General features: G+C 33.9%; 1 protein-coding gene across 1 annotated transcript; it reads right to left on the minus strand.

The window, feature by feature from the left end:
* Positions 1-2,122: 2,122 nt before the first annotated feature.
* On the minus strand, positions 2,123-27,810 carry LOC123548353 (uncharacterized). The gene is made up of 6 exons (XM_045335552.2): positions 27,099-27,810; positions 23,090-23,167; positions 22,783-22,860; positions 14,667-14,876; positions 9,785-9,906; positions 2,123-7,900 (listed from the first exon to the last, which is right to left on the minus strand). Exons 1-6 carry the CDS (start codon positions 27,763-27,765, stop codon positions 7,013-7,015), a joined length of 2,043 nt encoding a protein of 680 aa, XP_045191487.2. The 5' UTR covers positions 27,766-27,810; the 3' UTR covers positions 2,123-7,012.
* Between the last annotated feature and the right edge of the window lie 58 nt (positions 27,811-27,868).

The raw sequence follows: 27,868 nt of genomic DNA on the forward strand, positions 1-27,868 counted from the left end.
GCAGAAATTGCCATATTTATAGTACCCTATATAGTTAACACTATAAACTTATAAGGGCCATAACTCTGGTGTTACTTGGGTAATCTCACTGAAACTGGACGGGCCGCATAACCTCATAGTGGTGAACATGTATATGAAGTTTTATTTAAATATTCCCAATTCCCAACCATTTCCTAGATATGGCTCCGGACGGACGGACGGACGGAAAGACGGACGGAAGGACAGACAACGCCAAAACTATATCCCTCAACCTTCGGCGGGGGACAATAAAATCTGGGGATGTTACTTTTCTCCAACTTCCTGCTACCTTTGAACATTATCTTGCAAGATGAGATATCTTAAAACACGGACCTATAACTTCTTTTGGCACAGTTTTTGGTATGGTTTTGGTATGACCATCAGATAGAATGTACATTTTTATATCGCTCTGTTTTTAACTCATACATTTTAAGACCTTGATTATTCTTGACAAACGAATTTTGTAAAATGTTGAGGGATTCGATGTCGTAAAATTCATATAGTCTGTTTATATTTTTTCTCACGAATAATGATTTTTTACTTATGATCATACCATACCTATAAATTATCGGCAGTAATAAATAAAACAAATTGTCTTTGAATAAGTTTGCTTGAAAATGAAAGATAATGCTCAACTTTTTTGTTTGAATGATTATTCATAGATCTTGAAGTAAACAATATTTTTGGAAAACACATCCGAATCTATGCATACTTTATTCAGATAACTAAATAGTCCTAGAAGAGTTATCTGTCACTGGCTTCACTTTTCCATCTGGACCAAATTTTTCCGATTAAATATTGCCTTTCAGCATAAAAAAATGAAGTATGAAAGTTAAACCATTATATAATTGAGTGCTCCGGTATAAAGTTTTTAACAGAAAGTAATATCAGATGCAAATTAAATATTCAGGTACCATCTCTACCTATAGGTTTATGTTTCAACATTTCAGAAAACTTGGCAGACAAATGTATGAGTTAAAGATTTTGATGTGCTTATATTCAAGCGTTCTCTTTTTAAAACTATGTCCATTCTTGAGTTAACACGGACATTGATCTTTGTCCTACTACCAAAACAGCAAGACCCAAAGCCCTTTTTATGACAGTTGGGTTAAGTATATATTCTTCAATTATTCGTCGAAAACAGTCTCAAAGCACTGTTATCTTGAACTTGACCTAACGATCTTGAAAATAAAAAAGACTATTTAATGACCACTGACAAGCATACTTAGAAGTTTGAAAATCATACAACCAAGCTAATACTGATAAAACAACCAAATGATAAACCGACCGTCCAAAGCATAAAAATAATAAATTTCGGCTTCATCGCAGGGAGCATAATGAGAACATTACATCTTTTCTTGAACCTTTTCATAGTTTAACATGATTAACATCGGCAGAACTTTAAGAGATGTCTAAAATAAAAGACAGGAAGCTGTTAATTACAGATTCGTGCATCCTAATACCTACGTTTAATGTGAAAACGAAATGTTTCTGAAATTTAAATCATTATGGCCAAACATCTGTATCATCAAATTTATATGTTATATCTTATGACTTGAATAAAACTGTACTGAATTTAAGTTGTATTAAGTTCTTATACCATTTCATGTCACTTTATTCCGCACTCACAACGGATTATCAGGCAATTTATTGAATTGAGTTAATTTATGCATCAGTTTATATTTATTTGTCATTTAGTAAGCTCACCTCATATCAAAGTGAGCAAGTTAAACTAGTTACATCGCTTTTTTCAACCTCACATTCCATTGAACTGAAAGATTTCTTACTCTGCTTTCGTATATCAAATCAGTTTACGTACAGCAGCACTTTGTTCCAACATATCTAATTTTAACTGACATAGTACTAAACTGAACTAAGTTATACATAGCTTTGTTTCAATCAACATTAAGTAAACTCGCATTGCACTCAAATAATTAAAGCTACACTGCGTTGTAAAAAAACTACTCAGATATCGTAAATGAATTAGATTGTTCCTAATGTTGGTCTTCGGCGGTGTCGACTGCCCATACCAGACATTAAGAATATAACAATATACAGTGTATTAGATCTGTATAAGAATAACAGCATATCATTATGTGTAAAAGTATTTATTAGATATAGAAAACGTGTTAAAGAATATCACAGTGTACAACATCTAAACAGTGTCTATCACATTTATCAAAATAACGGCATATCATTATGTAGTATAAATAAAGCATTATATCAGATCTAGAAAAAAACAAGTGAATGAAGTATTGCCACGCAAAACAAATTCCCCTACTGGACGGCACATTATTTTCTCTACTGCAGTATAACATAATGATCTGATATCTGCTAATGATGTATAAACAATATTGAACTATATATACAACACAAAACTTGGATAAAATTTGCATATACAAAAATTTACAGTTATTGATTTTATCATAACATTTTTAAATATAAAAAGTATTCAATTTCAATTTCAATTTTTAGAACATGTCTTTCGAAATTAGTGGATAAAAATGAGAAAAAAAGTAAGAAATCATCATATCAAAGGGAAGTTATTCTGAAGAAAATACACCAACATTTTTTAATCTATATGGCATGTGAACTTATATAAAGATATTTTACAGACTGGACAGGAAAAGATCAATGTTGATTATCGACTTTCAGGTGTGACATTGACCTTTGTGCTAGAGATCTTGGTATTGCACAGGCCACATTGTCTCATTATGGGGAAAATGGGAAAATTTGTGTCAAGTTATATTGCAATCCCTTAATTGATGACAGAGTTATGGACCAGAAAGAAGAAAAAAATCCTATTGACCTATGACCTATGACAGTGACCGTTACCTTTGAGTTTAGGAAAATGATTACACAAAACATGTTGTCTCATTATGGAAAACAATTGGTCTAAGTAGTATTAAGATCTCCTCATGGATTACAAAGTTATTGACCATGCAGGGAAACCCCTATTGATCTTTGACTTCCAAATGCGACCTTGACCTTTGAGCTAGGGGTCTGAATATTATTCATGACACATCGTCTTATTATGGGGTATTTTTTCCAAGTAATATTAAAATCCCTTTAAGGATTTTGAGTTACAGACCGGACAGGAAAAACGCCCTCTGACATCCAAGTGTGTCCTTGACATTTCAGATAAGGGTCCGGGTTTTGCGCATGACACCCAGTGGAATATGTGTGCCAACTGATACATAAATCTTGCAATATTGTATTACATATTGCATATGACAAAGTTATGGACCGGACAGGGAATAAAACCTACTGAATTTTGATCTCTAAGTGTGACCTTGACCTCCAATGTAGGGTTTCGGTTTTGCAAATGACGCGTTGTCTGATTATGGATAAAATTTATACCACGTAATATTAAAAGCCCTTGATGAATGACAGAGTTATGGACCGGACACAAAACTGCGGACGGAATGACGGACGGACGGAAAACGCAACCCTATAGTCCCTGAAACTGGTTTTCAACGGGTAGGGGACTAATTATTAAGGATGGTAATCTAAATATAACATCAGTAACAAAAGCTTTGGATCTGTCAAAAGAATTAATACTTATTACAACTTCTCTGGTTGAACGACAGTGTATGACATCTAACATGAATTTTACATAAAGCTAATTATTTAGAAATATCAAAACCAATCTCCAGCAGAAGTATAAAGACGTTTTAAAATTTATAATAGGTAACAAAATGTCGTAAACCCCAACAGAATTTTAAAGACGTATCAAAAAATATAATAGGTAACAAAATGTCGTAACCTCCAACAGAAGTATAAAAACGTATCAAAAGACATAAAAGGTAACAAAATGTCGTAAACTGGAACAGAAGTATTAAGACTATCAAAAAACATAAAAGGTAACATAATGTCATAAACTGCACTAGAAGTTTAAAGATGTATCAAAAGATAAAAGAGGTAACAAAATGTCGTATACTGCAACAGAAGTATAAAGACGTATCAAAAGACATAAAAGGTAACAAAATATTTGTAAACTCCAACAGAAGTATAAGACGTATCAAATTATATAATAGGTAACAAAATGTCGTAAACTTCAACAGAAATATAATGACGTTTCAAAAGACATAATAGGTAACAAAATGTCGTGAACTCCAACAGAACTATTAAGACGTATCAAAAGGCATAAGAGGTAACAAAATGTCGTAAACTCCAACAGAAGTTTAGAAACGTATCAAAATTTATAATAGGTAAAAAAAAGTCGTAAACTGCAACAGAATTTTAAAGTCGTATTTAAAGATATAATAGGTAACAAAATGTCGTAAACTCGAACAGAAGTCTAAAGACGTATCAAAAGATATCACAAGTAACACAATGTCAAAAATTCTAGCAGAAGTTTATATATCAAGTTAAACAATGTCGTTAACTCAAACAGACATTTTCAGACGTAACAACATATATCACAGGCAATTTAATTTGTTATAACACACTAAAATACAAAGACGTAACAAAATATCACTGGTAATTAAAATTTGTGAGATCTCACATAAAAAGGTAAGAGTAGATCACCCTCAAGCATCGAACATAGCAAATAGTGTCAGAGCCATGTATCGCAAAGTAGACCCGAAACAAATCGAAACTGTAGTTGAAAGAAGATAAGGCAGACGGGCTGGTTCAAAAACCCACAACAAGTTCATTTAAGGGGTGGAGATGTAGGGAAAATGGAAAAATGCAAAGATGAATACGCTTTCACGCAAAACACGCTTTCTCCTCAGACCGCAAACCACGCAAAAGACCAACACAAACACACACATACATACATGTACGCACACATAGACAAGCAGAACAGACAAGTAGGACACAAACAAAAACACTCGGATACCTCTCAGGGACGACTGATGACAAAACTCCAAGACAGGAGCTTCATCCAGTATATGGTGGATACCTAGCCTCACTCATAATAAAAAGAGAGTGGAGGATTAGGTTAGGTGGTAACAAATGGGTAGGGGGATATTGTTAGTGAATCCATCAACAAACAAGACAATATACATAGTATATAATACGGAACTTGAAAACAGGGGCATACTCTTTGAATAACATAATATATCACAGGTAACAACATATTATATTTATGAGATCAAACACAAGTTCAATATAATTTACGGTCAGTGACATCAACTTTTGATATCTTGGAAAGGTTTCATTTCAAAAATAATTTTATCTTATAAGAGCTGTGGGAGGACAGCAACGCTCAACTATTCAACAGCCTTGTCAATCGAATGAATATAAAAGATGAAAAGGGACAAAAACGTTTAAAAATGCAAAACAGAGTTATGGAACCTGTAAAATGCATATCAGTGGACAGGTGTGTTAAGCTTTAATCTATTCCAATTAGTGGGTACTGAGATACTAGCTTAAAAACGTAACCAATAACTGCTAAGTCGAAAAGGGGGCATAATTTTGTAATACTGCAAAGTAGATTTGTGAAACATGTACAGTGCACATCAGATTTTGACAGTGGACAAGTGTATGAGGTTTCCATCCATTCCCATTGGCGGGTACTGAAACACCTGCTTTCATACAAAACCTTAACCGAAATGTTCCATGTAGTAAAAGGAGCATAATTTGTAAGACAGTAAAATTATGGAACCTGTGCAATATTAATAATTTATCACAGTAAATAAGTATGTGAAGTTTCAATCCATTCCGACAAGTTGTAACTGAGATACCAGATTACATACAACAACTTTACCAAAAACTGCTAATTAGAAAAAAGGGCATAATTTTGTAAAAATGCAAAGTAGAGTTATGAAACCTCTGCTTTGCATTTCAGATAATGACATTTAACAAGTGTTTGAAGTTTCAATTTATTCCCAATAGTGGGTACTAAGATACCAGCTTACATTCAAAACCTTAACCAAAATTTTCTAAGTTGAAAAAGAGGAATAATTTTGTAAAAAGGTAAAATAAAGTTATGGAACCTGTGGAAACTAAGTCAGCAGTTCTTCACAGTGGATAAGTGTGTGAAGTTTCAATCCATTCCCGCAAGTGGTTACTGAGATACCAGCTTACATACAAAAACTTAAGCCAATCGGGACGACAACTCTCTGACGCCGACGTACGAGTCTAGTAGCTCCACCTATTCTTTATATAGCCGAGCTAAAACAGCGTAAATATTGAAACATCATAGTTTGTTTCTTTAAGAGCTTTCATACATTTCATACCGCATCACAGCTATTGACGTATTTAATTGGGCTTCACATTAAGATAGCAAACGTACCATACATTTCATACTGAATAACTGACATATATTTCAAACTAAATCACTACTAAAATTTCATACTGAATCACTGCTAAAAATGTCAGTATAATCATTGCTAAACAATTTATAATGAATCGCTGCTAAAATGATCCAGTTGAGCATAGAATTTTTTTTTTATTATACTAAGTATTCGAAAAATGTATTTAACAAATAGCCTTTCTTGACTGAAAAGAACGAAGTTGTTTTCAAAATGACAAAACCAAGAATATGTCCAATGAAAAAAATACATAAACTACAGAGAACTGATCGTTTTTATCTCTTATAAAAATCATTATATTTACCTTCACAAGCGATAACATTGCCACGGATAATAAAAATAACATACTTATAACATGTTCTGCAGCATTAGGGAACTGTATCTTGAAACGTTGAATTGTTGCTACTTGAAACAGATAAAACTTATTTTATTTTCAGCTAAAACTATCGGCGGGGATGCGTAAGGTATTGGTTTTGCTTTTTGTCAAAATTCTTTGATTAATATATATTCATCTACTTTCTTCAGTTCTTGCAATAATTCTGTATTGGTTGAGATATGCTCTGTGAAAGTTATATGTAGTTTCCTTACTAGGACATACGTAAATTAATCGGAGAACTTAGCAGTATAAATCGTAACATCTTACATTTAAACTTAGCTTAACTGAAGCTGGCCAGAACAGCAAGATTCTACTTATCACTGAATGGAATGCTAAAACATGGTATTGTCCACTGAAGCTACAGAAGCTGAATGTTTGACTTCGTTTCTTCTTTTACCTGTTTTATTCCTTCCTCAAGATTCAGAGAATAATAAAAGCCTGGTTTGTCTGTATTTTCACCCATTACCATTGAAACCAATCGCACATTCTCTGGATTTTCTTGGTCGTCGGTACATACTATTGATCCACTGTCTCCATCTGCGCAAAAAGGTTTTTTCTCCTTGGCGGCATTATCTCTGTCCTCGATGATAATGAAATCATCCATACTGCTATCTTGCACCGCTTCAACATTCGGCATTGTTATCGTTCCGTAACCCATTGGTGTTTTAGATCCACAAATATGGACAGGAAGACCTCTCAGCTCTTCCAAGCTATATTCACTTAATTTTCCTTCCGCTGCATTTTCTTCCGACGTTTTGTACTTGGTGTCAAATTGACTCTCGTCGCTTTCAAAAGAAGCCGCTGCTATATCCAGGACAGTTTCTCTATGTTCCCTGATTGATTTGTCAATCATTATTGATGCATCGGTTGCATTTTTGTCGTTTAAAACTTTAAGTGTAGATGCAGGATTACCATTAACATCTGCAACAACATGACGTGATACTAAGCATATTGTGTTATTACCTCCGTCTGATGATGCAAGCCCAAACCCACCTAAGGTACCGTATTTAACGGTACCATCACCAAACGTTGCTTCTACTTCTGACCCAACGTTGCAAGATGAAAGTTCCTTCACACTAGACGAAACAACAGTAAATTTGGAGATGTTGTGCTTGTTCAGAATTCTCCCTATTTCCGGTTTAAACGTTTCTGGATCACTTTCATCATCAACAAATACAACAAAAGTACAACAGCGGTATCCGCAGCCTCTAACAGATGGACATATTAGTCTAAGGTCCTGTTTCAGCTGTAATTAAAAAATTTGAAAAATATTAAACAGGTAACTGTAAGTGAAGCAACATTTAATGCTCGTTTGTCACTATATGATGAACTAACTATTCTACAGCGGTCCTGTGGTTTATTTCACTGCATTTACTCTTACACTTAAATCTTTCAAACGATGCAAGATTGGTGGTATTTTTATTCTCACGAACATAATTAAGGCCTAACAAATTGTTTGCTTCCGGTAACATGCTAAAAAAAATTATGGTAATTAGGTCGGTAAATTTTACTTTGAATTTTTTTTATATTAAGTGGGACTTTTCGGAAATTATATTTGTGTCAAAAAAATGAATACAAATAAGGGAGTTAAGTCTTTAGAGCATCGGTAAGTTGATTTATAACATCTATGAACGTGTTTAAAGCATAAAAAGGGCAAACATTTAGGGTCGGGCTAAAAATTTTGGGTAGGTGGGGATACCGGAAACAAACATTTTTTTACACCTCAGGTCATACTGGCGCCATCTGAGGGAATAACCTAAATATTCATAAAAGTGTGCACTTTGGGAGAAACACAATTAATCCACAATCAAACTAATCGCATGTCAAAATTCAATACCCGACCATGACTATCGGTTATGATGTGAATGTGTGCGTATAGTAACAGAATTTTGACCGAGGCCACTTCTCGAAAGATTTTGGTCGTTATTATACAAACGTACATTATTTGACTGCACTTTATGTAATCTTTATCATAAAGTTTCCCTGTAAAATTCATAAAGGCATCCGTTGTCGCGTGATTAAGGTCGTTGTCTTCGAATTACTTTCTCCTCCCCATGCCCCATGCCCCAATAGACAAATAGTGCAGAATTCTGTTATGCGATGCCATCCAGCAGGACTATGAAGGTATGAAGTTCTGACCTGGTACCCATCCTTGTGTGAAATATTGCCGAATAGGCACTGTTGGGGTTGCGGGTAAACTCGGTATTAAATGAAACGAACTCACGTCTGGTTCATACAAATCTATTCACTGAACTAGAATTCTTTACGTAAGAAAGCCATCCAGCTGGCTTACAGAAGGTCGGTTTTTCTACACTGGTGCCCACCCGTGATGAAATACTAGTAATACCCGGAGGGGTGGCTGGGGTCTGCCTTCACCATGAAAAGCTGAAAAGTCGCCAGATGACCTATAATTATGTCGATGTAACGTTAAACCCAGCAAGAATAAATGAATATTATGTTTCAAAATTAAGATTTACGAGCATTTGTAACGTTACTTGTCAAACTTGTCATTTATTGTCTTTTATCAAAGGAGATAATGTTAATGCAACGATGAAATTAAAGAACATGTTTCCAGCTGTTTTACCACAGTAACCTCAGTTATGACCCTTCAATATTGCCGATCACACGGAATCTTGTGTTTAATGATTTTTTTAAACAGATGACCAAGTCATGGTGTGAAGGTATTTGTGAAGGACACACATGTTTGAGCTTGCAACAATTACAAGTGTTGTGAAAATCTATCATCCAACTTACATATAAGTAATAACAGGGTCTGGTATGAAGTATGAATAATTTTTCTAAGGTGGCAATGACATTGCAACTTTTTCATCTTGAATTTTATGTACTTCTTCAGTTACTATTTACGTTATTCCAACACAATTTGAATGTATGATTTAGCCAGATAATAATATATTCTTGTTTGTTTTCACAACGGATGATTTTTCTCTAGGAAATAACCATGAACGTATATTTCAGAAATGTTTTTGTTTTTGCTGGGGGATATGTAAAGCTTTTAAACACTTCAGCGATTGAGAGCTTGAAAAAGTAAAAAATAGAAATATGAACAGTACATTGTTTCAGTGCGGTGAAGGAGGTAAAATAAGAAATCTATTCAAAACTTTTTACGTACCACATCACTTACAATTCCATCAAAATTCTCGTCTGGTTTCGGTTTTTCATTCTGTGGAACACGGCTTCTAGCAAACATTCCTATCATTTCATCTAACAGGCGCTCTATTCTATCAACATGTTCTGTTTATGTAAAATGTTAGAATATATCTTATGTGAATTATTAGAGAAATGAACATTTGAAAATTTAATCATTTTTTATATAAACATGAAATTCTGTATACAATATTCGTGTCATTTATTCTCCAATGGAAATAATCGGTCCAAATGTACTTAAAGACCTGCTCCAGTCCTACCTTTTAACCTTAATTTGTCACTGTAAAAGCATGAAAATCCTGACTATGAGCAGTGACGCCTGTTAAAATATCTCAGTTTAATACAATTCCCAGTAAATTACCTGTGGTTTTGCGTGCTAAAGTATGGCCTTTAACTGTTACCTATTGTAATCTTGGATTGCATACACACGATAGAATTTGAATAGCCGCGGAGCAGGGCTTTAAAAAATTGGACACATTAGCTTTTATTAAATATTTGTAAATATTTCTTATAATATTATCAACTTGATGTGAAGAAGAAACATGTCCATATATGGATAAATGACCAGTTTCAATGATAATTATATACGAATGCACACATTCAGATTTTTAAAAGTAATGTTGATTTATACATATTACTATGATTTAATTTGAGTAATTCTACTTGCTTTGTGAAACATACTTTCATTTCAATTGTTTTCCTTAGACAGATGCCCCTATTAACATATTGGTTTCAGAACAGATTTTATCATCAGGTTATAACTATTCTCCGGCTTTTTCGAGAGTGTAAATGTACATGAACATAAATTTTGTATCATTTTAAATTTAATGATTTAAAGCATTTTATAGTCGCTCTTGACATATTATTGACACACGATGATTTGAAATAATTAATTTGGCAAACAATTTCGAAGATAAGCCTCATAAATTGTGACATAATATTTTTTTCTGATTTGCGTTTGTGCAATATCACTGCAGCTTTAGGCAGTACTATGATAATCGCGCGATTATTATTAGTTTTAGTTTTGCTACGAAGGAAATGTATCCAGAGATATGTCAAGTTGTTCGAAACATTGAAAGTATTTTCTCATGGAATTGTAAGAATTAATACTAAGACTATACAATTTGTTCTAGGCATTATTCATATATGCCAATACATAGTACATGTTAATTTAATATCAAGAAATGTTCTAGAATCTGATTTGTGATATCAAGCAGAAGCAATTTTGCTATAATTTATGCCATTCTAATAAATAGTCAACTTAAATAATATTGGCTTATAGTTTTTGATATCTATCTTTGCGTTTGTATAAAAGTGCTTGTTTCGAAAAATGACACAATAATTTGTTAAAAACTGATAATTCGAATCAACGTTTCACTGGAATATATCAAACGATTGACTGTTAAGAGTTGAATGTTACGACGAACATTATATCATAAATGCATCTTGATATCCGCTGCTAGCTTTTTGATATATCTAAAGGGAAGAACTAAAAGTATTCACATAAGCTACAGTTTATGTGAGGAAATAAGTAAAGTACCTTTAACTATCCTAGCAGAGATAAAATATTTCAGTTCTGACTGACCTGTAGCAAAAAGGAGACAGTGTAATTTTTCTTCGATATATCATGAACCAATGTGCTTATTACTATGGATCCATGGTCCTACTTTTCCGAACTGATTCTTTTTTCCTTCGATGGGAGTTAAATATATAATGTTTCGAGGTGAATTTTAAGAAACTAAAATACATATTACACTTTGTTTGTCACTTATGTACAACTCTAAATTATACAGCTGTAAATCGAGGTATACAAGTTGTATTTCAATACTGGTCCTGGCAGTCAAAGACCACTCTGTAAACAAAATGGTAAGCAATTGAGATTCGAATATGACATACATACGGCAAATAATGATTCGGTAAAACTAAAGGAAATTGGTTTCGAACATATTCAACTTACTTATGACAATGTTCCGGCATAAACCAATATTCAAAAGGCTTATCTGAGATCAAAAAAGTACCATCTTCATGCTTGTCACCCTGTGACTTGTTTCCATTTCTAACACTTAAAATACCTCGCTGGATACCGTTGTCGTTCCAGACATATACTAACAACAACCATATGCGAATGTTTTACGCTATGCAAAATCTGTATGCAGTGACATTGTCAGGAAATCGTATGATAACCGTCTGAAACAGAGGGGTTCGGAAGTCAATGCACACATACAGATGTTAAAACGAGAAAGATATTCCTTGCGGACAAAAAAAAACCTTTGTTTTCGTTTAGACAACAGTACCTGTGTACGAAATAAATATTTCTTCACGTCTGTACGCTGTGTTCCATCGACGCGGCGGTGGAGGATCGTCGCATAAACGGAGAATCAATATGACCGTGTGAATGTATTTCCGCTATCATCAGTAAGATTTTTAATGAATTTATCTTGTTGTTTTCACATTTGGCTGGAAACTACAGGTGAGGCTAGAGCCCACGTATGTACTCTTTCAGTCACAAACTCTTGTTCTGTTCAAGTCTTCGCCATTACTGTAAACACTTCTGTACAATTTGATGAGGAACTGTTGACTTTGTGGAATTTCGATTAAAATGGTAGAATATTTGTAAAAAAACGGCTCCTGATTACGTTTGCATCAGAGCGTAAGTATGACACTATCAGACAAAAACCATTTCCTCGTAACCAATAAATTGTCAACGCAGGTATATAAAATAATTTGACCAAAAATGATTCCAACGCAAAAGGCGGTGGATGCAATTGCAACACACTATGGCGTGTCCGATTCCTTTAATGTACGTTCTGGGTTTTGAACTTAACTGCACTTTTCTCGGGATTTGATTTGGTTACGACCATTACATCACTCTGACACCAGGTAGCCATAGTAACTCAGCGTTTAGAAATATTACATGTTATTACACGACTCCTTCTTTAAATCAACGATCGGAATTTGTGTTATATGACCTGCCTGTTTTCAACACATGCTTAGTGGGCTAACAAGTGAAAAAATTCAAATATTTTACTGCGCAGAGTAACAGATACGTTTTCAGAGAGAGTTGGGCATTAATTTACACGATTGTCGAAATGCTAAAATGTCCTGTCAACATTATTATTTACTGCAGATAAAACATTGAAAAACTCGATATAATGTCATTCAAAATACTTTTCACATCCTGTTCCCAAACCGAGCTAGACTTACTTCTATGAAAATAGTAAATGATAACAGCTTTTGTTTTAAATCGTCGTGAAATCTTTTTCCACCACTGCATCGCGGTTTGCACCGTCTGACACTACGAGCGGCAACTGTTAAATTCTGCGAGGATATAAACTGTGATACGCTTGCATTGGGTATTTTGGTTCTACGTATGAGTTTTGATACGTACTAAAAGATTTTTAGAAGTTTCATTGGGTATTTAAGCAAATACGCAGCTTATCTGTTGCTCTTTACTCACTGTGAAAAACTAATGCCTAATAACATGTAATAAAACACTTATTGAACGGCTTGCCAGTCATCTGTCAAAACTGTTGTCGATAGCTTTCTTGTTCCTGTTTCCTTTCTTGTTCTATATGAATCTTTTTTATTTTTTACATATTTACTGAAAGTGACATTTTAATTGTATCTTGTTTGATTGTATAAAATAAAGTAATATCCCATATTTATAGTAAATAAGAGTAAAACATTTCGAAAGAAAAGGAAAAGAAATGTTACCAACTCAAAAATAAATCACAGCTCAATGTCTCTTATGTTTGATTGGCGCTGTAACCTTTTTGTGAGGTGATTAAAGTTTCTAGCCTTTTACTTGTCGTATCATGGTTTTCCGGCTGCTTTTTGTTAGAAGTTGGTAATCTGCTTCTTCGTTACGTTTTCAATATTCAAACAAGATATCTTGACTTGTTTCTTCTCATTTTGAAATCCTGTGGTATAATTCTGATAAGAAACGCATATTGTATAAGTAAAGATAAGTCAACCATGTTATAAAAAACCTAAACACATATCATGCAGCTACTCAATACCACTTTGTCATGCTATGCTAATGATATATGCCCACGCATTATTTATTCTATTGTACATTAGTCAATGTGGTAAGATTTATGATGTAAAATTCGAACTGGGTCAGACATAAAGTAGGCATTCGATATTATCGATGGATATTTTGTTTACATTTATGGAAAAATGTATGTTAAAGTTCATATGAGCATACATCTACAGCACATTTAAGATGCAATTATTACGATACGATAAGAACATGCATGGGGTTAGTTCTTGGTAGTAGATAAAGTAGCATATGGTTTAAAACATAACGGTTACTTTCAACTGTCAGAGAACGGAAGTACAAATCAATGGAACTAAACATCGAGTTTCTATGATTGCTGTCTCGTTTCAAAGTTATGTTACTCTATAATGCAAACGTAATCAGGGGGCATATATATTGGCTTCTATCCACTTGTTGTTTCCAGCTAAACGTAACAAATAAGGTAAAACTCATAAGAAAACTTTCATTCACCCGGCCTTATTTATCCACACCGTTTCTGCGACGAATTTTAACCGTCTGTCGCGGAGTTAGAACAACTGCATGCATCTGCGAAAACTATGGCCAGTGTGGATTGACCATCTTTAAATAAAACTGAAATATGTTTGAAATGCGACATCTAGTGTGTCGGCATCGCAAAATACAAGAAACAAAATTACGTAAAAAAATCTCTTTTAAAAAAATTCTAATTCACGGAACGTATTCGTCCTTTGAACGTCCGTATTTGTGACTTTACGTCTGACCCCCATGAATGTTCGAAGAAATAGAATAACCGTTCGAACTTTTCTTTTATGGTAAGATAATTAATTACCATTAAGCGTTACATTTCGAACATCAATAGAAAACATGCTTTTTTCAACACTTCGAGATGCATTTTCTGTTTCGAGCGATACATTTTCATTTGTGCGTGGCTTCTTAGAGATACAAGGCTGCGAAGGCTCCGTCTCTAGTCTGGAGTAAATTTCAGTCGTTGTAGCTCTTCCATTGAGACGACCATGTTGCCTCCAAACATCAATATTACCTGAATAAAAACTTCCAAAATTAGCAACATGTAAATTTAAAGAAAATAAAGTTTGTGAGGTGGTCTAATTGAAATTTAGCTAATTTCTTAATTTACTGTAAGTGTTTACGTTGTATTAATAAAGTGTTAATCAATGCGTATGATAATTCTTTATATGGATCATTTATTGTATTGATTTGTCTAACTCTGAACAAAATAATATATTATATAAAAATAACGAGGACCTGTCAAATTAGGAACGCATGAAAAAGTCAAAGATATATTTTCTGAGAATTCATTTGAATGTTAAACACAGAATTGGTCTGAATTGTAATAAGAATGTAATTGCTTGAACGCACAAATTTGTCAATTGATGGAATTGACTGAACATCAGCCATATACATGTATAACATATGAAACATGCAAAGGGTACCAAGTAAAACAAGAATATAATCAGCTGAGATTTAGTGTGCGGCTTGTCATCCAATGAAAATGTCGTATTTCTCTTTTTTTTCTTCGTTCTAAATTCCATAGACTGTCTTAAAGCCTTTTACTATTTCAAAATCAATTCATAGTACGTTCTATGATTTTGAAAAAGTAAAGGTTTTCTGGCGTTTATAGAACATGCTATGAACTGATTTTAAAGTTATCGTCCATAGAACTGACTAGACTATAGTCATAAACCTGTGTACACATATACATGTATTAGCTGTTTGTGCGCACCTGCGCGGCGTATAAAGGTCAAATCACAAACTGTAAACAGTTCTCAGAATTTAAATATCGCTGGCCCTACGACTGATTAGCAATGGCTGACAGCGGCTGTGGCTACACAGCGCAGTGTACCAAAATAAAATGTATAACAAAAAACAAAAAAAAACAAACAAAAACATTAAGGTATTAGGCCCATAATAGAGTACCTCCTTTTTGAAGAGTATTCAATTCCTACCATAAACCTACTTTGACTGCAATTTTCATGGGGGCGTAGGTTCAAGCCCCACTGGGACCCAAATGTTTTTCCCTTATTTTCTTTTTTTCTAGTAAGTTTTTTCTTCTTTCAAGACTTGTTATTGATTTATTGTACAAAAGTGGAAAAATTCATTTTTTTAAGCAATTTCATGCTGTTCAAAGTGAATTAACCTCTGAAACAGAAGGGTTAGAGTTAGACATCTTTAAAAATACCGAGTTACATGCGGTAAAAGTTCTCTATTTTGCCTTCATTCTTTGGGTTACATATTTTGGAAGAAATGTAGGTAGGTTTTACTTCCACCCCAAGGTAATTTTTCAATGAACTGAGCAAAATTCAAAACAGACCCGCAGGATTCGACCTTAATTTTTCGATGTTGGGAGTAAGAATTCTGTCTACTAGTAATTAAATCCGTTTAGAAAAAATGATATTGACAGTTTAAGTTTTATAATTGTTTACCAATAGTTTAGTGTTTCTTTCATAAAAAATAATGGTTTAATGAATTCTCTGCAAACATTTTGGATAAAGGCCGCCACATTGAAATTTGTCTCTACTTGAGCTTGAGGAAATACCATAAATTACACACAATTAAAAAAAAACGGCACGGTAAAAGTTTTTAAAAATTTGCAACAAAGTGCAACGCACGGTCAACTGTAAGAATATACCAAGCAAATGCCATTTTTTAAACATTACTATTAGGGCCTTTAGGGGCCTAATACCTTAATGAGGTCAACGTAACTGCACACGCGAGTTGAAATCATTAAAGGTTCTTATCTACATCTGTAGTGAAATGACTTTAAAATCCTACCTCGACATAGGTTATCCCATGTTATTTCGTAAATTATTCCTAAAATAAGATTCACTCAATATTAACACAAACTCATGTACACATGTAAGTTGTACATGCTGAGTGACATAAGCGATTATGGCACGCCAATTGTCCAATAATTACGTGAACCCAGGTTCACGGTCGAAAAACTAAGATTAACGATCGATAAACCAGGCTTTTCGAACGTAAAACCAGGTTTTTCGAATACTGACCTATATTTTCGAGCGAAAACATAGGATGGCGCTGTAAACCATAGTTCACGCTCGTAAACGTAGGTTCACGCTTGTAAACCCAAGTTCACGGTCGTAAACATAGGTGCACGTTCGTAAACTATGATTTACGAGCGTGAACCGGGCTTCACGAACGTAAACATAGTATAACGACCGTAAACATAGGATAACGACCGAAATTCGTTGTTCAATCGAGAAACATAGTTTATTAAACGTTAACCATGGTTTACGGTCGATACATTAGGATAATAAAATCATCTATGAATTTCGGGCGTGAACGTGGGTTTACGACCGTGAACCTATGTTTACGGACGTGAACCTATGTTTACGACCGTGAACTTGGGTATACGACCGTGAACCTAGGTTGACGTTCGATAAGCTAGGTTTCTCGAACAAAACGATAATTTTTGGTCGTAAACATAGGTTCACGTCCGTAAACTATGGTTCACGCTCGTGAACCCACGCTCACGCCCATAAACATAGGTTCTTGCTCAATCGAAAAACCTAGTTTATCGAAGGTAAACATGAGTTCAAGAGCGTAAACCTTAGTTTACGCCCATTATTTATCCTATGTTTTCGTTCGAAAATATAGGTTAGTATTCGATATTCCTAGTTTTTCGACCAATAACGTAATTATTTGATAACTGGCTTGCCATGAACCATAGTTTACGACCGTGAACCTATGTTTACGGACGTGAACCTATGTTTACGACCGTGAACTTGGGTATACGACCGTGAACCTAGGTTGACGTTCGATAAGCTAGGTTTCTCGAACAAAACGATAATTTTCGGTCGTAAACTATGGTTCACGCTCGTGAACCCACGCTCACGCCCATAAACATAGGTTCTTGCTCAATCGAAAAACCTAGTTTATCGAAGGTAAACATGGGTTCAAGAGCGTAAACCTTAGTTTACGCCCATTATTTATCCTATGTTTTCGTTCGAAAATATAGGTTAGTATTCGATATTCCTAGTTTTTCGACCAATAACGTAATTATTTGATAACTGGCTTGCCATGAACCATAGTTTACGGACGTAAACCTATGTTTACGAACGAGAACCTATGTTTACGACCGTAGAGTTGGGTTTACGACCGTGAACCATAGTTTACAAACGTGAACCTAGGTTTCTCGAACAAAACGATGATTTTCGGTCGTTATCCTATGTTCACGAGCGTGAACCTATGTTTACGGTCGTAAACCCATGTTCACGGTCGTTAACATAGGTTCACGTTCGTAAACTATGGTTTACGCTCGTGAACCCAGGTTTACGCCCGTTAATACAGGTTCACGCTCGTGAACATAGGATAACGACCGAAATTCATAGTTCAATCGAGAAACCTAGCTTTTATGTTTTCGCTCGAAATTTTAGGTTAGTATCCGAAAAACCTGGTTTTACGTTCGAAAAACCTAGTTTATCGATCGTTAATCCTAGTTTTTCGACCGTGAACCAGGGTTCATGTAATTATTGGACCATTGGCGTGCCATAAGCGCTCGCGCGGTTATACCTGTAACATTGCATATGAATTAAGAACAAATAAAACAGCCTAATAATTACATTATCATTCATCCGTCGCTAGCGCTTCCGTTGAATCTTTCTATTTTCCATAGAAAATTATAGTCTAGATGAATACTAACATACACATAATGCATCAAATACTATTTAGTGTTATTCTACCTTTTCAACCTATTACATGCCTTAAATTTTCAATATTTATTCTTTTAGGGTTTACAACATGTACATATCAGTCTCTTCACCATGAAAAATGTTACTGAGAGGCTGACCTTTTAGAGATGTATAGAAAAAGTAGATAAAACACTAAACAGAATAAAGACTATGAAGTGGAATCTTCAGCATAAGGAGATGCACTCTGTTTTGGTTTCTTGATGCTGAAGATGTCTTCATTGCCTCAAGCACATACTTCAAACGCTATAGTAAATACTTCAAACGCAATAGTCAAACTAAACAAAAATGCATACATTGTGACAAAAAGTAATGGAAACAAACAGATGCGTGTCAATTATTCAAAATGAAATGGTATGATCCCTGAAAGGACATCATTCAAGAATTTTACAGTTTCGAGTTTGTTGGAATATTAATCTTAATGTGTTCCAAGAAAGAAGAACGCTTTCTTATATCTAGGTATACACTGTACTTTTTCAAAGATTAGCTACATTTGCAATAATATGATTCATTAATTAGAGAAATCACACATATAAACATTTTAGCGAAGCATCCAAAACAAAATAAAATTTATATGGGTCTAGTTATTGATACTAAAACCAATAACAAATGGCGTTATATATTGCAGAATCATGACAGGATCTGTAATTTCTCTGTGCATCTTTGAACAAGAGACATAATGCACGACATGCTCGTCGTTGTCATACTGGAAAAAATCCTGTTTCACTTGTGCATCTGTTTGGTTTTAGAATATCACAACAATCATGAAACATCCGTAAGAATGATGGCAAAGCATTGTCTTCGTTTGGAAACATTATCACAAATTTCTTCCAAATTTATCTTTAGCATGGTTTTGGTAAGATCATAATAAAATGATATCAAAGTCTCTGTTATATCAGATGATGAAGAAATATCAGAAATGTTTTGTAAATCAGATCACTAAGCCATCATTTTCCAAAGGAGTAAAACACGATAAAAAACGTAATTTATTTAGTTACCTTTATACTCATTTTCCAACGCCTATATTATAAATAATAATACCCGACTAAGAAAATTTACATTGTTATCAAAATTCGATCTCATAGTATTATGATAAAGGCAATTACTAATAGTGTTCGCATTTCTGTAATTATTTTAAAAAGAATATTTGTAACAGAGTTACCATTGTCTCCCGCCTATGAATATATTGCATGATAATTCAACATCTTCTTCTAAGTAAGGGGGACAACATACTCACAATGTATATAAATCATAACTGTATACTATATTATTCATAAAGAAGTTATGTAGTTTGAAGACGACTGGAAATTTATAATTGGTGAATACTTTCAAATGTTTTAAATATCGGTATTTCAAACATTTAATGTGATTTAATTTTCAAACTGATATAAAAATAAATAGAAATGAAATATTTTATCATATTAAAGGGAATTCCTATAGTTTTTTATGCGCATCTTTCTGCGCAGCCGACACTTTCTATGGAAAACTGAACTGAAGTCAACATTTGTTGAAACATGTTACAGACAATCTTAAATATGAGGAATTTTAAATGAAATAACATTTTTGATAAGTTATATCAGTAATCAAATGTTGATACTGGTTTATGTTGTATTGTCAAGTTTCATGCCTGACAGGAATCTTGTTATTTTTGTGGTTGTGTTTTCACATCGCATTTTAGTACAAAGACAGTGTTGTTCATATAATGTAAGATAATTGACTTAGTACTGATAAGACAATGTCACCTTTCAGATTATTTAGTATTCAATTATAGAAAGAATTAAGAATTTTTAAAACTTTTTTTTAACTTTTAGCAGACATACATGCAATCAATTTGGCCAGGTTTTCGCCATTTCCGTCCGAACAGGTGTTGTATTCTAGCGGTCTTAACATAAAATTTAGCCTGGTGGCCCATACATTTTAAGCCATTTTTATGCTCACAATACAATTATCTATACACAAGAAGAAAAAGAAAAAATTCTATGAAAGGGTTTTTTCAAAATTAAAAAAAAAAGTCTTCACTATGGGTATTTTTCATTGAAAAAAGTTCACAAAAGTAAATATGAAACAATTTTTTTTTTTCATTTGTACCCATTATTATAAGGATAGAGTATTACAAATATGACTATAATATCAAATAAGCATATAATAAAATCTGTAAAAAGAAAAAAACCGTATTGTGCTGCCTGGATGTATATTTTGGTTGGTATTTATAAAAAAGCAGAAAATTATGAAAATGTTGAAAAATCGCTGGCAGTTTCAGCAACAGTGGGTGTGTTCAAAACAATTTTTCACAAAAACAAGCCTGGTGACCTATTATTTTTATTTGTTCATTGTTTTCAGCACAAATTTTCCTATCATATATGTGAATTAAAAAAAATTCTATGAAAGGAAAAAAACTACAGGAATTCTCTTTAAAGGGATGTAATTAATAAACAAATACACGATGCCCACGGGCAACATGTCGAGCCGACCCTCTGACCCTTAACTGTGACTATGACCTTTGAAATAAGTCCGTCTCACGGAGGTTAATATCCATGACAAATAAAAACAAGATTTCTCAATGCATGTCAAAGTAATGGTCCGGACAAGATCTGACATGACGTTTGACCTCCAACTGTGACATTGACCTCTGAGATAGGAACCTGGGGTTTGCGCATGACACTCTGTCTTACTGAGGTTAACATTCTTGCCAAATATAAAGAAAATTGCTCCATGCATGTCAAAGTATATATGGTCCGGACAAACAAATCCGGCCCGACGCACACATGCACGCAAGCACGCATATACATCGAACAGCCATTTGGATAACTATGTCTTCGCTATAACAAGCGGGCTCGACAAAAATGCATGATATTTATATGATTCTTATGAAACTTGTTTTTAAATTACACACCAGAGAAAGTTAATACCAGTGTTGATCAATGCAATACTGCACAACATATAAATTACCTATATATACCATGTAGTTATAACTTTTGACAGGGTTTGAATTCTAGAAGTCTACAACTGTTAATTACTTAAATAAGTTTTCAACTGAATACAAATCAACTTACATAAAGCATAATCTTATCTTTAAATAAGTCGGAAAACTGAACTGAAAAATACATTGTAATTTCATATATCAACAAAAAGAAGAAACTTCACCGAGGTTCCCGTGACCTTGACCTTTTCACATGACACATTGTCTTGTAATGGTGAATATTTGTGCCAAGTTTTTTTTTTAAATACTGTATAGATCTTTCGTAAAAAATACAGACCAGACAAAACAATACCAAAAATATTTTACCTCCAAAGGTGACTTACAGGCAACAAATCATTTTGTTTTAGTGACCTTGGTCTTGCATGTAACACATTGCCTCATTATTTGGAACGTTTGTGCCAAGTGAAATCCTTTTGTGAATGAGAGAGTTATGGACCGGACATGAAACTGATGCTCGAAAGTTGAGACCACCAACTGTGACCTTGACGTTAGAGCTAGGGCTCTTGGTTTTACGCATGACACGTCGTCTCATTATGGGAAACATTTGTGCAAATTAACTTCAAAATACCTTAATGAACGGTATAGTAATGGACCACGCAAGAAAGAGACCATCTTAGCCTTTGAACTCTAAGTGTGACCCTGACCTTGGAGCAAAGGGTCTGGGTCTTGTTTTGCGCATGGCACTTTGTCTCATTGTGGGGAACATCTGTGACAAGTAATTTCAAAATCCCTTGATGAATAGCTGAGTAATGGGCCGGACACGCAAAAACCCTGTTAACATTTGACCTCTAAGTGTGACAGTGACCTTGAAGCTAGAGGTCTTCGTCTTACGCAAGACCCGTCGTTTTATTTTGGGAAACATTTATGCCAATTTATTTCAAAATCAATTCATGGATGGCAGAGTTATCGACCGGACACGAAGTGTGACGGACGGAATGACAGACGGACGGACAAAAAGGACAGGCGGACGGACGTACGGAAGGACGCAGCTCATTTCTATGTCCCCTTTTTTCTTCGAAAAAGGCGGGGGGCAATTATAAGGCACAATTATCTACCTTACCTCCGCCTAAGTTTTCTTTTTACTTTTAACAAACGTGAAATTTTATCAGCTATGCCAAAAACGATCTATAATAAATTAAGAATGTGTTATTTGCAATATAAATGAACATCGTCCTTCCTAATATTTAAAATCAAATAAATTATATCGAATAAGCATTTATGCTTGTTAAAGTCATACATACCATTTAAGCATACTTTGTCCGCTGACCATGGTCTCTTTTTAGGTGATGGTGTTGTATGTACACTATCTGAATTTAACACTGAAATAAAGCATAACAAATTTTTGGTTCTTGTATCAGTTTGATTTCTTGATAGGGTGGTGCTTTCAAATAAAACTATAAAAGGATGGTACAATTATTATAATTAATCGTATATTTTCACAGCTGTCACGTGCATAGCAAATACTTAAATGTATTCATGTGGCTATTGGCGTAAACGAAGACATTGATGCAAAAATAACAATAAACAATATGAAAAGGTTTGAGTTACCACATCTGCTGTTAGGAGTGCCTTCTTTCTTCGCTACCACTTCATTACACTTGACTGATTCAGATAGACATTCTTTACCTGCGAATAAAAACGACATTTTCCCAGGACGATCCACCATTTCTCAACATGTGCGTCATTATGACAGATCAATTATAATGCCTTTACGCAGAAAGTTGACAGACGAATCTTCAATGTCATACGTTTCAATAAGCGTATAAATTGTAATAATAATACTCTTATTTTCATACAAAACAAACTTATTTTGTCAATGTTCTTTCAGCACGATGGTTATGAGTATCAGAATGAATTTGACGTCCCAGAAATATAAGGTCGTAACTATAACTTACGATTTTTTATGACCTATACCTTTTCGGAAACTGCATTGAAAGGGCCATAACTTGAACATAAAGGCATAATTATTGTGTGACACTGTCTATTTACCAAAAAATAACTTTTTTTCAATGATAAAAGGTCGTATCTGTTACTTGCGACCCAGGTTTTAGTAGGATTAAGAAGTATATACTGCACATCATGACAATCTGAATATGAAAATTATATAGAAAATAGGTTGTAAGTAATAGATACGACCTTTCATTAATGATGACTTTAAAAAGGCGTATAAACAACTTGTTGAATAGTATCTGCCCGATAACAAATGCAAAAGAAATACAAAAGTACACAATGAACTGTCGAAATTACAAAATACTTAATTATATGTAACACAAAGATAAATGAAGGGTAAAACCCTCATTCAAAAATTCACCGGGGAGAGGTATCAAAGCACTGTACCGTTGCCTTTTGAATATCAAATTTAATTTCAACGATTGTCAGTCAACTGATTTTATATTATTCTCAAACGTTTTACAACAATATCTTGTGACCTTATGTCAGACGCATTGTGATTTAGAACAAAAACAGTATAAATGCATTGTTTTAATTGCAAAAGGTATAAATTTGTGGTCGATTGTTCAATGTGTTGTAGATCTAAAATGATGTACATTTTCACACAATTAATGTTGTAACAGTTCTTATATTTAAAACTCGAACAATTATTAGCATTTTCATTTTGGTAAATCACAAAAAGATATATATTCTCCCCCCAATACAAGCCAAATGTTGTCAAATACATATGTGGATAGTTTTAATAATCATTGCGCGTAAGTGTAATGAATTAAATCATTTCAAATGTGGATATACTAATGTCAAATTATTCAGCCTGATGTTTACTTCAACGCTGACCTTCCCCACAAAGGTTATTTACCTGTTAGTAAGGATTTTCTATTAAGGAGATGTCACGGCTGACATAGTTTAGCATTATTACAATACACAGTCGGTATTGAAATTGTGTTTCCAATAATGTGCTCATTAGATAAATCCTCAATATCTATGTGAAAATAAGGGATGTGTTTTGTATGATTGCAACACTGTGAGTTGCTCTAATTACTGACAAATGACTGAAACAATAGGAATTCGTACGAGAGATGGATAGACAAAACGACAGTGAAGTAACAATATATTCTTTTATTGTTTTAATGTACGAGTTGTAAGCTACAATAAAGAATACCCATTTTATGAAAATCAAACTGGAAGTTAGAAATAACAGAAAAAAATTAATTAGGTCATGAGTCATCATATACCTGTCAAAATTTGTCATTAGTTTTCACGAGCTGTCAAAATTACTTTTATCTCTCTATTCTGCAAATGCATTGTTTTTGAAAGTATCTTGGACGGATATTGTAGTGTGTAACTTACTTTACATTCCACATTAATATTTGTGCTTGAAATTGCTTTGTTGAGCTCACCGACGTCACATATGAATGTCTATTGTTTTAGTTTACTGTCTGTTATAAAGGTATCAAATCTCAATATTAAGATATAAGAATTGTTCCTTTCTGGTAGACAATGGAAACTATTTGGCTGAATCATAATATAACAGTTTTTGGAAAGAACTGAATATTCTTTGGTTTTTTGTTATTCGCCGGAAATTCAAAAAGTGACATCACCTTAACAAAACGTGTATCAATAAAACGGCTAATCCTGTAATCACATGCGGTCTACCTATAATTAAATATATATCAATCTCCAATAAATATGTGAGCAACCTTTGTCACTTAAAATTTAAATAAACACCGTTAAATTTACTGGAAGACGAAAACAAAGAGAAAACGTCTTTGCTTCTAATGATAATTTGAGCGAAAATGACTAGGGATGAGCATGTTTTTGGTCTAAATTGACGTCTGTAATAAATGAACTAAGTAGCTGATTTTCTAGAAATGACCTTTACACACTTCAATTGCGCCTTTAATACATTCAATCTACCTTTACCAAATGATAAAAATATCACTAGCATCTTCTGTCAGAGATTTAGAAAGACAAAGTAAAGTGCATCATGTCTAAACTTAAAGAAATAATAGTTATTTAATTTTTCTTAAGGGTTTTTGATATATCAATTCCCGTGAAAATGTAACGATGACGTCATAAACTTCATGATTTTTCTAAGGGGTGTTTGATATAACAATCACCTGAAAATGTGACGATGACGTCATAAACTTCATGATTTTTCTCGTGTTTGAAATATATCAGTCCCCTGAAAATGTGACGATGATGACAAACTTCATATTAAATGGCCCAATATACTTATATAAGTGAGAAAAAGATGTGTACTTAAAATACTCGTCCAAACAGTTACAGGTCAGGCACGTGTCCAGGTGGGGGGCCAGGGGGCCTGCCCCCCCCCCCCCCCCCCACACACACACACACCAAGCTGGCTGGCTAGTTACGATTTTTATTACTATGGGCCCCTCAATTAAAAAATTTATACACAAGCGCAATTGGCTTGATTTGACAGCAATACACAGGCTAAAGAGCCATAAAACGATGTCCGGTAGTGGAAATTAGCCCCAGGCATGTTACAGGTAAAAGTTTATCTGTACATGCTTCATAGCCTGGGAATCCAGTCTCACTGACAATTTCTAACGCTACATGCTTCATTGATCGCTTGCTTTTTAAACGCGGTACTTGATTGGGTAGTGGGTAGTTTTTCATTATATTTGCTTAGAACACAAAAAATGCAGAAAAAGTTCAAAAAAAATATTTTTGCGTTTTTATTTATTTTATTATTAATACTTATTTGTGAACTTAGTAAATCATTTTTCTACAAATCATGTCATTTTGTATATCAGTTTTGAGCAGTTTTTGATAACTTTCTTTTTAGTGAAATTACACATATTTGTTTTTTTTAATTTAATTAGAAAACAGTTTTTTTATATTATGATTGAAAGAAAAGGATAGAATGAATGAAATTTTATTCATTTGATTAAAATGTATATCTAGTATAATTATTGCTGACAATCATATAGTTTGTTTTATTATGATAAATAAAGTTGATTTTCAAAACACTAGCTTCTTTATTACTGGTAGTTGGTTATACATTGGATTGGTAGATATCAGAGCCAATACACTGAGACCTGGGTATCATACAGAAAAATGAAGTCCATACACAGTGACTGTACAATCATACATACATTGAAAAGGCTTGATGAAATGATTAAAAAATAGACTTTTCCTTAATTATATAATACATTCATGCATCTTTAAAAGTGTTTCAGGTAGCAGGAAAATGCATCTTTTCATGTACCATATTAAAAAATCCCCCCCCCCCCCCAGCAAAAAAAACCTGGACACGGGCCTGCAGGTAGAAAGGCACTTTCGTATAAAGTTATCGACAAAGCTTCCAATATAGGCACATTCTCTGCGCTATATAAAATAACAACAGATTATATCACAAAAATTAGTTTGACATCTTGTCAGGAAAAATTGCTGACTAGATTTATTTATATCGACATGGATTTCTAAATGGATGTGTAACGAAAATGACTAGTTCACAGATTGTTATTTAAGAACCATTGAGATACATCTCTTGTTACTTAGCAGCTTTGCAATTACCACCATGTAAACATCGTATGTTACACTCGGTCTGGGGCAATATATCAGTAAAATATATACTTACGTCCTTCTCGGATTTGTGACGCGTTGCCCTTAACGATGAAGTTTTGGCTCTGTTCTTGACTAGCGTTCTGTTTACGATGTTCACTAAGGCATTTATTAAGGATTTCGCATTTATTTTTCATTTCAAATGCTTTGAATACATTTTGTTCCATTATCTTGCAGACTTTATCACTGACGTTTTCTTTTAAGGAAACATGAACGCTTCGTATGTCCTTGAGATATTCTGTGTCCTCCATGCTCTCCTCAATACTATCGGTTATTATTATAGTGTCTACATTTTTGGATTGCAGAATGTTTATTTCCTTGACATTTTCTTTTGTTACCAGCACCACATACGATTCCTTTAAACACTCTTTATGTCGGACAAATTCCTCAATTGTTCTGTATTCGATTAATCCAGTGTAGTGAAATTTGTCTTTTCGCTGGAGCACATCTTCTATTTCCACAACGCTTCCTTTGTCTGAAGTTTGTAAACATAACTCAAATTCAGGCTTGTCGTTGTTTATTCTACAAGTTGTGTCAGCTGGCGGGAGAAGATATTTCTTCAGTGTACCCTTACTTTTGAGATCATTATACCGATCAGAGAGTTGCTTAACATGCTTATGAGCATGATTAACTCTCGGGTAACAGGAATAGCTTATTTTATAGTTTTTGAAATTCATTCTCATCCAACCTTTCTCGATATATATATAATGTCCTCTATTTAAGGCACTCGGCTGAAAAGAAAACATCGATATCGTTTATATTTATTAGTATATTCATAGTACTGAT

Source organism: Mercenaria mercenaria, chromosome 6 (assembly GCF_021730395.1).
Source record: "Mercenaria mercenaria strain notata chromosome 6, MADL_Memer_1, whole genome shotgun sequence".
In the NCBI taxonomy this organism is placed as follows: domain Eukaryota; kingdom Metazoa; phylum Mollusca; class Bivalvia; order Venerida; family Veneridae; genus Mercenaria; species Mercenaria mercenaria.

Bases quoted from the DNA above. Each gene is read 5' to 3' on its own strand.
- LOC123548353 (XM_045335552.2), bottom strand. From the start codon at position 27,765: ATGAGAATGAATTTCAAAAACTATAAAATAAGCTATTCCTGTTACCCG. The intron at 9,907-14,666 runs GTAATTAATTAT...TTACATAAACAG, and splicing joins TCGAAATGTAACGCTTAATG to AACATGTTGATAGAATAGAG. The intron at 7,901-9,784 runs GTACGTAAAAAG...TTTTAATTACAG, and splicing joins ATGGAATTGTAAGTGATGTG to CTGAAACAGGACCTTAGACT.